Here is a 14,595-nt window from a genome sequence, read left to right as displayed (position 1 = left end):
TTCTGCCTTTCCCATAGTAGGGAAAGTTTTCTGCCCCTTTTTTGAGACAAGTGGGAAGGCAGAGGGAACACCTTTGGTACTAGGAATGCAAACCCCATTGGCAGCACCATGGACCGTGTCATGTTATACATCCCCTTACATATATCTCAGTCCCCTTTCCCTACTATATATCCATTGGGTATACCCTGTGTCCCCCTCCCCATGACCACAGGCCCATGCAGGGCCACTTCTCTGACAATTCCATTGGAATAAAAGACACCCCTCCCATGGTACACGCTATCTGCAGCACGCAGTTGTAGCAGAGAGATGCCCTCATCCCATCACAGGCACTCACTACAGAGGAACAGTTGTAAACACATACTCGTCCTGTTGCAGAAAACACATTCACTTGCATTCTCACTGACACATACATCCTCACATGACAAAATCCAGTTGTGTAAAATACCCAGATTCTCTTTTTTTCCTCCAACGCTCTTACCGACATGCATTTTGCTTGCAGTTGTATCCCAACAGCCTAACACAGTGCCTGATACATACTAGATGCTCTATAATTATTCATTGAATATATTGTTAAAATTGTTTCTTAAAGACATGCCCAGGACATCTGCACAGCCCTCTCAACCCTGACTGTCACACATGCTTTCCCATCCAGCTTTCCCCTCATGGATGCATGGTCCCACAAACACAAAGTAATTACGTTTCCACACATAACCGTAAGCTAAAGGACAACCCCTGGCCCGGGGGTCTCTTTCAGAGCGGGGAGGAGGAGATTGTGTGGGATCCAAAGGGGCCTCCCCCTGGGCTGAGCCCATCCTTTCCTCCTCCCCGAGCCCTGGCCCCGGCCCCAGCTGCTCTTCTTTTAATTGGAGGCACTTTTTTATTCTGCAGGCCAGGGAGAGCTGGTGCTTGGGGGAGGGGTGTTACCAGGTGGCCTCAGAACCAGAGAGAAGGATCTGCAACTCACCTAGGTTCCTGCAAGATGGTCCTATGAGGCAAGAGCCAAGTTTAGGCTTAAGGGAAGCAGCTTGTAGTGAGTGGAGTCAGGAAAGCAGTGTTTGCATCTGGTCTGCCCCTTTCCAGCTTTCAGTGCCTTGGTTTTCTCATCTGTAAAATGGGGATAACATTACAGGATTAAAGATGAGTGGAGAGATCATTCTTCCAATTGAAGGCGGCTCACACATGGCAGGCGCTCTGTGAGTCCCGCTTTCTTCCCCTCCCTCCTCGTTCCTATCAGGGCTGTTTTGCAAGGCATGCAAAAGCATGGGGGAAACACAAGCTGCAGCGAATATAAACTTGTGTGAATCTCCTCTCCTATTTCAGAAAACTTCCCAAGCTTGCAACACCGTGCTCAGGTAACACTGCTCCTGGGAGAAGGGGTGGGGGCCACAGCCCAGCAAATCCTGACCCTCCAGTCTCATCTTTCTAGGTAAGGAAGGGACAGAGAGGGTAGTCTTGGCCCTCAGCAAATACCCTGTTGGAAGACAAAGGCTGAGATTAAGCTGACTCACACAACCCCAGCACCTCATTGAGGGTAAAAGTTAGGGGTATCCCCAATTGGGATAAAAGTTGACTCTGATAAGCAGAAAAGGTGGGAGGGGAAAAAGGAAGAAATCAGTTAAGGAAGCGGCTATGATAGCAGGGGAAGGTCGGTATATCCCTGGGCTGCTGGATTTTAATGAGAAGAGCTTGACAGTCATAATGGTCCATGTACAAGGTAGTGGTGACCTCTGCCAACCTTAAGTTAGGCCAGCAAGGGTAAAGTCTCCTCCCAAGTACCCTGAACAACTGGCGCCAGATCTGAGGAGTTCAAGAGGTGGATCAGGCAGATGCCAAAAGGGTTGGAAGGCCATCTGAGCTGGAGATGTGCACATGGAAAGATAGGTGTTTTTTGTTGTTGTTGTTGTTGTTGTTTTTTAGTCTTGTAAATTTTACCTTCAACCAACTCACACCAAAGGATGTGGTTTTAACTGCAGCAGGTAAAATGGTGGTGAGACTAAAAGGAGTGAGGCCACTAGGACCCAGCCTAAAAAAAAGCTGCAGTACCCCTCCCCATAGTTTTCAGCCTCAAACAAGGAAAATAGCTCAGGTTTTGAGATTCCAGATCGGTCTTCTCTGTCTATGGAACTTGGAGCAAGTTTATTCTCTTCACTGAGTCTCAGTTTTCATTTTCTTTTTAGAGATGGGGCATTGCTCTGTTGCCCAGGCTAGAGGTGCAATTATAGCACATTGCAGCCTCGAATTCCTGGCCCCAAGTGATCCTCTAGCCTCACCCTGTGGAGCAGCTGGGACTACAGACACAGGCCACTGCACCCAGCCATTTTTCTCTTTTTAAAAATGAGATAAAATTCATATGCTACAATATTCAGCCCCTTTAAAATGCACAATTCAGTGGGTTTTAATATTTTTACAAAGTTATGTAACCATCCAGAATGTTTTCGTCACTCCAAAAGGAATTCTGTATCCGTTAGCAGTCAATTTCCATTCCCTGCTGCCCCCAGGCCCCAGAAACCACTAACCTACTCTCTTGCCTCTGTGGATTTGCCTATTTTGGGCATTTCATACAAGTGGAATCATACAATATGTAGCCTTTGTGCTTGACTTCTTCACTAGCAGAATAGTCTCCTAGGTTCATCCATGTTATAGCACGAACCAGCATTTCCCTTCTTTTCCTTTTTATGGCTAAATAATATTCCATGTGTGGATATACCAAATTTTGTTTATCTATTCATCAGTTGATGGACCTCTGAATTGTTTCCCCATTTGGGCTATTATGAATAACACTGCCATGAACATTCATTCAATTCTCTCAATTATAAAAAATTGGGACATCTCTATTAACTTCCCAGGGTTGTTATAAGTCTTAAATGAGATAAGTACGATGTGATACCTGGCACAAAGCTGTCTTTCAGTAAACAATTTATTTCTGCTTTAGTTCCCTCAAGATAAGAGCAGGAAGAGATTCATTCAGGTTCAGACAACTTCCAAAGTAAGTTATGGAAGTCCCTGGGTAGGGGTATAGTACCTGGATTCGGTAAGTGGGAAGAAGAGAACTGGTGAGGGAGCAGAGCCCTTCATGTTTCTGCTTAGTGTTTACAAACAACTGCCAATTTCACATTTGGCTTTGTCTTGAGTAGGCCTTTGTCCACCTGGCTAGAGCTCAGACAAGGTTTCTCCACAGATATGAACTTCCAACCAGCACCTAGGTCTCCAGGCTAACCAAAAAAGCAAGTTGAGTCTAGCTCCTCCATATTGATTCACAGCAATCATAGCTATTGTGAAAGGTGCTTTCCTCACATCTGTAAAATAGAGAGAATACTCATCTTGAAGGATTGGTGTAGAGTTTATATTGTTCTCCATAATGCTTAATAACATCTGCCTTGTATTTGCTTCTTTGCTTATTGTCTGACCCCCTCTATAGAATGTAAGCTTCATGAGGTCAGGACCTTTGTTTTGCTCACTGCTATGTCCCCCGTGCCTAGAACAGTGCCTGACACAGTGAGTACAGTACTCAATAAATATTATTGAATAAAGAGATACATTCACTTGTTATTCCCCAAGATGAGCATATTTTGTTGTTTGGGGCTGTATTCTTCAGGAGAGAACAGAAATGAATAAGCCACTCTCTGTCTCCAAGATCTCTTCAAGTGGAGGTGACAGACATGCCCAAAGCAAATAGATTGCAATAAGACTTGATGAGGAGAGAATGTGAGTCTTCACATCCTAGCATCTTTCCAGATAGAGACGGGGAGTACTCAAAAGTCTAATCTGAAACTGAACTGAAATAGACCAGAAATAGATCCCAAGTGATGGAACCTGTGCCTTTCCCAAAACTTGACTTCTAAAAGGTAGCAAACATTTTCTACTGGAGAGGGGAAAGAGAGGAAGAAGAAAAAGGGAGTTTCCTCCTTTTCTCTTGGGCTGTCAGCCAGACTGCCACTGGCAAAACGTTGGAAAGGCCTAAATTTGTCCTGGATGCACTTTCCTGATCCTAGTCCCACCAATCCCAGCCCCTACGGTCTTAAGCCCCTATGGCTTCCTCCCAAGATTCCAAAAGTAAGAAAATAACACACACCACAGTCCAAAGTCTTCTTGCCTGGAATAGCCAACCCTGGGGTAATTGTTAGGTGGAAAGCAATCTGGTTGAATTCATTCAAATACTGTAGGAATTGCCTCTTTCAAACCCTGTAGGGTTTTACTTCTTGAGGCATCTGTTTATTCAAAAGGAAAGGCGTGTGTTGAGGCATGGGCACCCTGGCAGCAGACCCCAAACCAACCCTCTTGACTTGTGCCTGCCTTTCAAGAAATGTTCCCTTCCTGAATTTCTCTAAGAAGGCTGAGTTGGGGGATGGTTGCTGATTTTTATAACATATAGCCAGTTGTTCATAGGCCTGTGTTTTAAAGAAGGACAAGCCTGAACTCACCGTCCTGCCTCAGGGCCTGGGCTCCATACCTGGGGAGTAGACAGTCTTCTACTTTCTAACAAGCAGGACTTGAAGTTTGGAGTAAATCTCCTGGTTGAGTGACAGGTGTTTCCCAGCTGAGCCCTTGGGGAGATTCTCCAGTTGGGTAGGGACATCCCTTCCCCAGACGCCTTGTGGGCTGGACTCCTTTGACCCGGTTCAAAGTGAGGGGATGCCTACCAACAGGCCGGGAAGACAGTTGACTTCACCCTCCTTGAGTTTGTCTGTCTGTCCGTCTCTGGGAATGGTCGCTTCTTGTTTTCCCTTTTCCTTTTAAGCCTCTCCTTTTTCCCCTCTTCTCTCTCCTCATGAACTACTCCGAGTCTTGGTCTCCGTCTCTCTATCTCTGGCTCCTGCATCTGTCTCGGCTTCTGGCCTTCCTCTCCCCCTCCCCTCCCCTCCCTCGCGCTGTCATTCACCCCGCTCCTCTCCGCGCACAGCCAATGGAGAGACCCGGCCGAAACCGCGAAGCTCTCTTGCACCGGGCTTTTTCGCCTGGTGATTGATGTCCCAGAGTCAACAGCGAGCGGAGCCGGAGCCGGGAAGCAGAAGCCAGAGAGGGGAAGAATACGGCCCCCCTCTCCCTCCCCTCCCCCTTCTACTTTAGTCCTTCTGCGCACTTCGCTTCCAAGTCTCCGCGCAGCCAGGAGCCGCTGTTGCCTCCCAGCCCCTGCTAGCTGCCCCCGGAGCCGAGCGCAGCGAGCGCCGCAGCCCGGGCCCCCCCGTGGGGCCGGGGCTAGCATGGAGCACCTGGGACCCCACCACCTCCACCCGGGCCACGCAGAGCCCATCAGCTTCGGCATCGACCAGATCCTCAACAGCCCAGACCAGGGTGGCTGCATGGGGCCCGCCTCGCGCCTCCAGGACGGAGAATACGGCCTTGGCTGCTTGGTTGGAGGCGCCTACACTTACGGCGGCGGGGGCTCCGCGCCCGGGGCTGGGGCTGGAGGCGCGGGGGCCTATGGCACTGGAGGTCCGGGCGGCCCCGGAGGCCCCGGCGGCCCCGGAGGCCCGGCAGGCGGCGGCGGCGCCTGCAGCATGGGTCCGCTGGCCGGCTCCTACAACGTGAACATGGCCTTGGCGGGCGGCCCCGGTCCTGGCGGCGGCGGTAGCAGCAGCGGCGGTGCGGGGGCACTCAGCGCTGCGGGGGTGATCCGGGTGCCGGCACACAGGCCGCTCACCGGAGCCGTGGCCCACCCCCAGCCGCTGGCCACCGGCTTGCCCACCGTGCCCTCTGTGCCTGCCATGCCAGGCGTCAACAACCTCACTGGCCTCACCTTCCCCTGGATGGAGAGTAACCGCAGATACACAAAGGACAGGTTCACAGGTGAGTCCGGCCTGCGCGCGCGCCTCGCCTGGCCGCGGCCCGGGCTCTGTGTTACCCTTTCCCCGCCGGCTGGCTCCCCAAAGCCGGTTCTGTGCGCCAGGTCGCCCACCTCTTCTTGGTGCTTCCCCCAAGTTGAGCCGCCCGCCCGATTCTACATCGCAGACTCGCCATGCTTGAAGAGTTCTCTCAGCCTGGACCCCTCTCTGTCTCCCAAAGGACCCCTGCTCAGAGAAGCTCTCCCTGGTCTCCTCTCGGGATCCCTGGGCCCGGTCAGGCAGAGAAGAAGGCCATAGATTGAGGACCACCTTCTGCAGCTACTCCGGGTCCGGGAATCTTAGAGAAAGGGGTGCAATGTGAACAGTTTCTTCCGTCCTGGCTGCAGTTCTAGGACCGAAGAAGCCAGCCCCAGGATCAGACGCAAGAAAAGAACAGGTTCCCCCACCTTCGGTACCCTACACACATGCACTCCGCGCTCCTAGCTCCGGTGCCCGTGGTGCTGCGGGGCCAGCGGGAGCTCTGAGCTCCAGTAAATCAGCAGAACCAGTGGCCCTTTTTTTTCCCAGAGAGGAGGCTTCGTCTGGGAGGATGGCAGCGGGGCATAGCCGCCCAGGACAGCTAGCTTTTCATTTTCGTTCTGTCCGGGCTGCATGTCCTACCCCGGGCCCAGCCCTGTTATCTTGGGCATGAATAATGCACTGGGCAGGCCAGTGATCGGTGGCGGGAGGACTACTCCCAGGACATTAGGTACTAGGTGGTGGCCGCTGCCGCCTTCTCTGCTGCCCACTCCTGCCTTCCTCTGCTGGCCCTGGCTCCCTCTGCTGCCGTTTCTGCTCTGGACACTCAACTCTCCCTCTGGTGTGGGTCCCTTCCCTTGTTCTCACTTCCTGCTCCCCTTAGGACTCCCTGGATCCCAGACCATGATCCTCCCGTCCCGGCTGGGAAGCAGCCACAATTGAGCCCAGGTTAGCCAGCTGGCCTTAGAGACAGGAGGCAGGAGACACTGGCTGCTGCTGGCAGAGACTGGGACTCCTGGGGATCCCCTGGCTCAAGGGACCAACAGTGGAAGGGGGGTATACATAACTACTTGGGAGAAGCTGCTGAGAGTCAGACACTGGACCAGGAGACCCCGAGGCACCCCTGACTCCCTGCTTCTGTTCCAGGCAGGAGCACGGTCAGGGAAACTGCTCCTGCAGCTTCTTACCAGACTCTGGGGCCACAGCAGAAGTGGTGTGGGGGCTGGTGTCCAGACGAAGAACAGTTGCTTGGGTCTAGACCTCAGGAAGGGCCCTCGCTGGAGGGGCCCCAGTGCCCCCAACCCAAGTTTTCTCTGGTCTGGGGCAGCAGGGCCTGGTGCCCATCCCATTCCCCACCCAGGCCAGGCCAGTCTTGAAGGGCCCTGCTGGAACCCCAGCCCAGAGTCTACTAATCCTGGGCCTCTGGTGAAAGGTACTCGGTTTAGGGCCTACCTCGGGGCCCTAATACTGTGTCAGGCATGAAGGAGTTTTGAGCGAGTGTATGGCTGTGGCCTTGTGTTGCTCTGTGTCCTGTGTTTTTGTCCCGTGCCTGTGCTTGTCTGGTCCTGTTTGGGTGTATAGATCTATGAGTTTGCCCCCGTTGTACGTTGTGTTGGTGTGTGCTGCTGTGGACAGAGGCTCAGGTCGGGTTCCAGAGTCAGGTTCGGTCTCCTACTCTGAGCCTGAAGGTCTGGGGCTGACTGAGGGGAGGGGAGCGTGACCATTAGCTCGCCTTAGACTGCCCCTTGGAGGAGGGGCGGCAGGGTGGTGGTTGGGCTCGCGGGAGCCCGGGGCTAGGGAGGCCTCTGTGGTAGCTGCGAAGGCGGCGTTCGACTGGCGGGCAGGAGGGGGCCGTTTCCCGCCGTGGGCTTGGTGCTGAGGGCTAACGGGAGGATCTCGGCCCTGCTCGTGGGAGTTCAGCTGCTGCGCTCGCTGATTCGCGGGGTGTTGGGCCTGGGACGCTTCCTGACGCTCTGCTGCTTGCCTCTGCCGTCTGTCTGTCTCCCGCTCCAGTGGCCCTCTCACCCTTCACTGTAACACGCCGTATAGGTCACCCCTATCAGAACCGGACGCCCCCCAAGAAGAAGAAGCCGCGTACGTCCTTCACACGCCTGCAGATCTGCGAGCTGGAGAAGCGCTTCCACCGCCAGAAGTACCTGGCCTCGGCCGAGCGCGCCGCCCTGGCCAAGGCGCTCAAAATGACCGACGCGCAGGTCAAAACCTGGTTCCAGAACCGGCGGACAAAGTGGAGGTGAGCAAGCTGGGCGGGCCGGCAGCCCGCGAGCGGCGCGGTCTCAGGCAGCTGTCGGTTCGTGGCCTTTTCTGGTGCGCACACACTTTCTCCGCTCGCGGTTTCTGATCCTTTCGGAGGAGCGAGCTCCCGCTAGGTTTGTGGGGAGCTGGAAGCAACGGAGGCAGGCCGATAGCTGGGATGGGGCTGAAGGGCCCTGGCTCTGTTTTACCAGAGGCTTCAGGGCTTTCTGGGTGGCACACTCTCTGCCGGTGTAGATGCGGCAGGTTTCTTCCGCCGCTTTGGCAAACAGGCGGGTTCGTGCAGTCCACGCAGTCCAGGCTCCAGGGATCTGTGTGTCCTGGGGAGTTTTTTGTTTGCGCAAACTCTTGCTTATGGAATCCTGCTCTGTCCCGGAGACTGCATGCAGATCGGCCCGCACCTTGTTGCAGCGCTCCAACCGGGCTCTCCGCAGAGGGTCTGGGGGCCCCAGACCGCGGCCGTGTTGACGGTCTCCTCCCCAGACGCCAGGCTTTTGCGCAGCCGGTGCCTACCCTGGAAGGAGAAAATCAATCCGCGCCGGCTGCGGCGGGGTTTGGCGGGTCCCACTGAAAGGGGAATCAATTAGGAGCAGATGGGTGTGTGTGAGAAAGAGAATTTTCCCTTCTCCCATAGCCGCAACTCCAGTTACTACGCACTGGGTTTTTTGTTTTGTTTTTTCACATTTACGCTCAAGGACATGAAGCGTCCCCAACACTCCCAAGCAGCCTCCCTCTCCGCGCGCACTGACGCTTTCTCGGGCTGCTCCCTCTGGCACGCTGCACCCTCCCGCACATCTGGCCCTTGCCCGCCGGAGTTTCTCCCCTAGCTCAGGCCCAGTGGGGCAGCGCGGGAAAGTCTGGGCGAAGTCAGCGGCGCCGAGACGGGCGGGCCTTGGGGCAGGAGGAAGGAATTGGAGTTTCCTCTTTTTCTGAACGAAGGCGAGGAATCTGCCTGGGATTCCGCCTACGGGGCCACAAAGGAAGCCATGGTCCCGCGATTCTACCGCACCCCACAGCATTCCTGCCGCTGGGGAAGGAGTGGGGGATGCGGCCTCAGACCTTGGAACGCTAAAGAGGGAGCCGGGGCTAGCTCAGGAGTTGGGGGGGACTCCAGTTTCCAAGGCCTACTGAGGGCTCCGGGCCTAGGGGAGGAGAGGCAGCCTAGCAGGCCTCCCAGAGAGAGGGACACAGAGAAAGAAAGAGGCAAGCAAAGAGAGAAACTGAAACACAATCAGTTTCAGGGGTGGGAAGGGATAGGGAGCCCGCTGAAGGAAAAAAAGGAGGAAAACAGGCAGCCTACAGAAGTCTTATTTATGTATAATAAAGAAAAGCAATGGATGACTGAAATCAACATTTTCTTTTCAAACAAATTCCTTTAATTCACAGAGAACCAAGTGGGTGGGGAGGAGAGAAAATGAGAGAGAAGACACAAAGCATAAAAGAGAAATATTCAGGCCGTTTGAAATGCAGGGGAAAAGGGAAAGACGAAAGACAGAAAGATACACAGTCAAGAAAAGGCGGCCCAGAGCAGGTCAGCAGCCGCTGCTGAAAGAGGCCCTTGCAGGCTTCGCATGGCTTCATCGATCGCCTACAAATTGCTTCTGAAGGCCCCGGGGACTCCCATTAGGTCTGTCCACCTTAGAGACAGACGTTTGATCTCAGTTGACAGGGTGGAGGGGAGGCATTAAATGGAATGAGTGAGTCATTGCCTCCCTGAACTGCCTCAGAGGAAGCCAGTGGGTCCAGCAGGAGCCCCTGCAGGGTACAGGGCTCCACACAGAAGGCCCAAGGCCTAGAAGACATTCGCAGAGAGAGGGAGGCAAGAGACGTCCCGCAGAGCAGATCATAGCCGCTGGTCCTTGCCTCTCTACCCTGGACTTGTGGGTAGGGTGAGGGCCCTCCGGCTTGGAATGGCACCTGGTCTCCCTCAGGGCGGGGGGTGGGGGGGAGGCGAGATGCCATCCTACCCCTGGCTGCCCCTTGTGAGGCCTGCGGGGTGTGGGCGCTGCTCGTGGATGCGGAATCCCAGCTGTTTGGGCCTCGCAGACTTTCCCACCCCTCCTTCTCTGGGATACCTTGGCTCCATCTGCTTTGGGGTTTCTAGTCTTTGTTGGAGTCAGGACTCTCAAAAGAAGGGAACGCATTATAGGGGCCCAAACTGGATTTGGGGACTGCAAAAGCGAGCAGCGCTCGTTCAGTTTATCTCCTGGGAACTCACCCGGAGCTGGGCGCACGCGGGAGCCGGGTCGGTGCTCCTGGCAGGTAACGGCTTGTTCCCGGTGCAGACGGCAGACTGCGGAGGAACGGGAGGCCGAGAGGCAGCAAGCGAACCGCATCCTCCTGCAGTTGCAGCAGGAGGCCTTCCAGAAGAGCCTGGCACAGCCGCTGCCCGCCGACCCTCTGTGCGTGCACAACTCATCGCTCTTCGCCCTGCAGAATCTGCAGCCGTGGTCTGACGACTCGACCAAAATCACTAGCGTCACGTCGGTGGCGTCGGCCTGCGAGTGAGCCTGCCCATTCTGCCCTGTGGGACCCCAGGCCCACTCAGGGGTCACTGAGGCCTGAGACCCAGGACTCCTCCCCACCTTTCCTGGCCTCAGACTGCACCCAGGAGGGGAACACTGCCCTCCCACGGCACCGAAGGGACCCCACATTTGTGCCGACACTGTTCTCTCTTCGGTGGAAGAAGAGCTCAAGGGATAAGGACACGCGCCCCCTCCCAAACGCGTCCCGCACCCATCTGAACTGTTAAGAAATCTCTGTTTTTGTTTATTTCATTTTATTTTAATTTTTAACGTGGGATTCAGAGAGAGGCAAGGGAGGTAGAGGAGGAGGAGCTTCTTAGGTCCCCAGGGCTATCATCTGAATTTGCCCTGGGAAACCCCTTCTCTGTGACCCACTTCTCATCACACACATGGAAACCCATAGGCCCACACAGAGGTGGTGTCACTGTCCCTCCTGGTGTCACCCCAGAGCCACCCATGGGCATCTATGGCAGAGTGTCATCCAGACACAGGGTCACAGTGTTTACATATTGGACCTCACGATCAGACACAGGTCACAGGTGACACACACTCATCCTGAACGGCATGGCACTCCCTCCAGCACAAACACAAGGTCAAGGCCACACTGTGGCACACTACACCATACACAACAGCCACAACAGCCTCATTTGGTCTGCCAGGCCCCTACCACACATCCCAGCCCAACCCAGGTATGCACAGACAGATTTTCACATAAATGCAGCCCATTTCTCCAGAACCCATTTTTGGGGGGGGGTGTTAAGTTATGCACTTATAAGGTGTTTTCTGTGTAACCATTTTATAAAGTGCTTGTGTAATTTATGTGGAAAAAATAAATAAAAGCCTCCGGATCCGGAGTCAGGGCTGCCTGCTCCTTGCGGACCCTAGCGTCCTTCAGCTACTTGGGTTTGGTGTGAGCTGATGCTTCAGGGGCAGCCCTTGGTATCTGAACTTGAGAGACATGTTGAGGGGCAGGACCCTAAGGCTCTGGAGAGAGGAAAGGAGGAGGACAGATGGAGAGAAGGCAGAGTTGAGGAGAGCAGGGAGAGTCAGGCTCTCCTGGGATTGCCAGTGCCTGAGAGGATATGGATTTCTTTGGATGTGAGAGTCGTGTGTGTGTGTGTGTGTGTGTGTGTGTGTGTGGTGTTTGTGATAATGTGAGCAATCAGCAATGTGAACAAATAGTGAATATTTGTAATGGTATTTAAGTGTATAATTATGTTTGCAATTCTTGCATGTAAATGCTTGTTTCTGCTTAAGTTGCAAATCGAAACTATCATTGAATGCATGGGCTTGTAGTGGTGTGTGTGTGTAACCGTATGCCAATGAGACTGTTTCTTTTTGGGTAATTGTGTAATCAACCATTGTTTGTGATTATGTATGAATCATGTTAATATTTGGGAGAATATGTTTCTCTTTGTAAATCTATTTTTCTGTGAAATATGTGACTGCTTCTGAAGTGGATCATCTTGAATTTTACGGGTGTAATTGTGTGTGAGATGTAATCATGTGTGAGCTGTGCATTTTCCCTGTATTTACTTGTGCGTGATAGAATGTAATTGGGGGAGTCAATGCAGTGGGGAGTGTGGATCATTGTGGGAGACCATCACTGCAGGTGGGTGGGTGTGGTTCTGTATGAGTGTGTGTAATTGTGCGCTGATGGTGTATGTGTTGGTGGGAGTCTGATGTGCGATACCCAGATACATTGTGGTGGGACCAACATCTGCTGAAGATCTGGGGCTCTAGACACTTACCCAGCAAGCTGCAGAGACTAGAGCACATTGAATCAGGAATTAGGGCCAGGATCCTCTTTGGTGCTCTAAGTGGGACCTACCAGTTCCCAGCACTAGCGTGGCCTAGGAGGGATCTAAAGAACTGACTTTCTGGGGACCTTCAGGGAGCCCCCAGATCACCCTTGCCAGACCTTCAGCCACAGTACACATGCACACAGGCATAATAACAGCCAGTCCCCAGCCTCTTCGAACTATCCTAGACAAGACTGACTTGGGTCTGCTTTTCTGGAAGAAGCTGGGTGGTGGAGGGTCTAGAGAACTCATCACCCTAGGGGTGAGTTGAAATGGAGGGATAAGAGGCTTTTTCTCTGGCATGGGACAGTGAGAGAACTTTTCAGCTGGAAAGTAGAAGTTCGTGGTGTGGGGGCCCCTGGAAGCTCTGCAGAAGTGTTTGCAGGACACTGAGGGTGGGGAGCCACCCTAACCGTCAGAGCCACTGTCCCCCATACCTGCCCCTGCCATGGGGGCTGTGACACAGGTCGTGAGCACAGCAACTTCCCATCCCAGCAAGCCCATGGGGAAGTTCGGCTGAGTGGAGGATGGGCTTGGTCATCCACCCCGTCACCTGGGGTCCCCTGGGATATCTGCATGAGAGGGGGCTTCTGTCACTCATTTTGTGTAGACATGAAGAAAAGAGAAAAAAGGGAGGCTTCAGGGTCCGAAGACAGCGGCCAGCCATTCCGCACCATCCTCACAGGCCCGCGGAGTGCCCAGGTTGGGCCCTGACGAGCTGTGTGGGGCGTAGTGAGAAGGTTCTGGTGGCAGCGCCGGGTCTGCTGCAGGTCTCCCGCATTCACCGGCCGTGGCAAAATCCAGAAATAGCCTCCAGCGCCAGGCCGCGCAAAATCCAGAAATAGCCTCCAGAACCTCAGAAGTCGTCTCCCTCTATCTGGGCAGGTCTGCTCTCCCCTCTGCTCCCGCAGGACTGGAGCCACCGAGCCCGCGCCTTCTTCGCGGGGTGCGGTTTCTCTCCTCTTTTGGACTCCAGATCAATGCTTCCCGGCTGCGCGATCCCACAGCAGGACCCCAGGGGAGACTGCTGCCTTCTTCCCGCCTCCCAGTTTCCCAAGACCGCCTCTAGAGGTTGCTGTGTCCGGAGAACCCTGAGCATTTTCTGGACACAGCCTAACAGAAGAACGGAGGTTGGGTGGGGAGAGGCTGGCCGGCCCAAACACAGCAGCCCCAAGCTGGCTCCCAAACCTGGGCTCTCCAACCCTTCTCCCATCCCCTCTTGAGCAAAGTTAGGCCCAACACCAATGTCCCCCAAAATGCCTCCTACCCTCCCTCCCACTCACCCCCCATCTTCAGGAACGTCATAGGGCTCACACTCACAAACCGCGGAGAGCACATGCAGGCCGGAGCCCTCAGCCCGCAGCTCTCGGACCCTGTCCAGCTCCACCCGGACTCGCGCAGAAGCGGACATTCCGAAAGTTGGGACAATCCCAGCGCTGGGGCCTGGGACGCCCAGGGCGGGCGGCCTTTGAGCTTCCCAGATGCCGCTCGCCTGCTCCCAGCGCTGCTCGGCCGCCTGCGGCCCGGGTCGTGCACTTTCAGCGGGGGCCCGCTGACGCTCCTGCCCTTGGGCTAGGCCTCCCGGGGGTGCCAGACTCCCGGGGACGCTGGGACCTGTGGCGCGGCGGGACACGCAGGACTCCAGTCTCTCCGCCCGAAATTCGTTGAGACCGAATCTCAGTGGATCCCGGGTCCGCCGAGCGCCGCGGCCAGGGAGAAAGGCCTGGGTGGCGGCTGGACCCGCAAACTCCGTCCCACGTGGGGCGGAGGCTGGAGGGGAGGGGGCCTGCGAGAGTCACAGTCAAGGCCAACTACTCACAACAGAAAGCTCGAAACTCTTCCTCCCCTGCCGGAAATGACCGGTCTCTGTTCAGAAATAGAAAAAGAACTATCGGAATAATTGTGTGTAGAGGTGCCGGGAGAGAAGGGGAATTAACAAACCTGTCTGCGCAGAAAGGCCGGCTTCCTTCCTTGGCTTGAGACCCGACGGCAATCACCAAATTCCTGTGGCCAGCGAGCCCTGCCGCTCAGATCTGGCCCTGTGGCTGAGTGGGTGGCAGCCCCAGGGCTGGGGTCCTAGAGGCCCTGTGCAGTGCGGTGGGAGGCACACAGAGAATCTGGCTCAACCTGTTAACTATAATAGCGGCTTTGTGTGGCTGCATCTGTGCTTGGGGGCTGTGTGGCACCGCCTGAGCA

At 54.7% G+C, this 14,595-nt stretch overlaps 1 protein-coding gene and 1 long non-coding RNA gene across 6 annotated transcripts in view; one reads left to right on the top strand and one right to left on the bottom strand.

The window, feature by feature from the left end:
- Positions 1-4,879, bottom strand: part of LOC105478376 (uncharacterized) — a 59,709-nt gene extending 54,830 nt beyond the window's left edge. For 3 of the 5 annotated variants that reach the window (XR_011607689.1, XR_985276.2, XR_011607691.1), the window contains exons 1-2: positions 4,422-4,879; positions 965-1,104 (exon numbers count right to left, since the gene is read on the bottom strand). This is a non-coding gene — a long non-coding RNA (uncharacterized lncRNA). The remainder of the gene's footprint in view (positions 1-964; positions 1,105-4,421) is intronic. The other 2 variants (XR_011607688.1, XR_011607690.1) reach the window with 2 other exon arrangements.
- On the top strand, positions 4,879-13,078 carry LOC105478377 (T cell leukemia homeobox 1). The gene is made up of 3 exons (XM_011735601.3): positions 4,879-5,787; positions 7,851-8,052; positions 10,358-13,078. The coding sequence occupies exons 1-3, from the start codon at positions 5,202-5,204 to the stop codon at positions 10,578-10,580; spliced, it is 1,011 nt and encodes a 336-aa protein (XP_011733903.1). The 5' UTR covers positions 4,879-5,201; the 3' UTR covers positions 10,581-13,078.
- The last annotated feature ends 1,517 nt before the right edge of the window (positions 13,079-14,595 follow it).

The sequence above is a fragment of the Macaca nemestrina genome, chromosome 9, assembly GCF_043159975.1.
Source record: "Macaca nemestrina isolate mMacNem1 chromosome 9, mMacNem.hap1, whole genome shotgun sequence".
Taxonomy (NCBI): Eukaryota; Metazoa; Chordata; class Mammalia; order Primates; family Cercopithecidae; genus Macaca; species Macaca nemestrina.
This window is presented reverse-complemented; position numbering and strand designations above follow the sequence as displayed.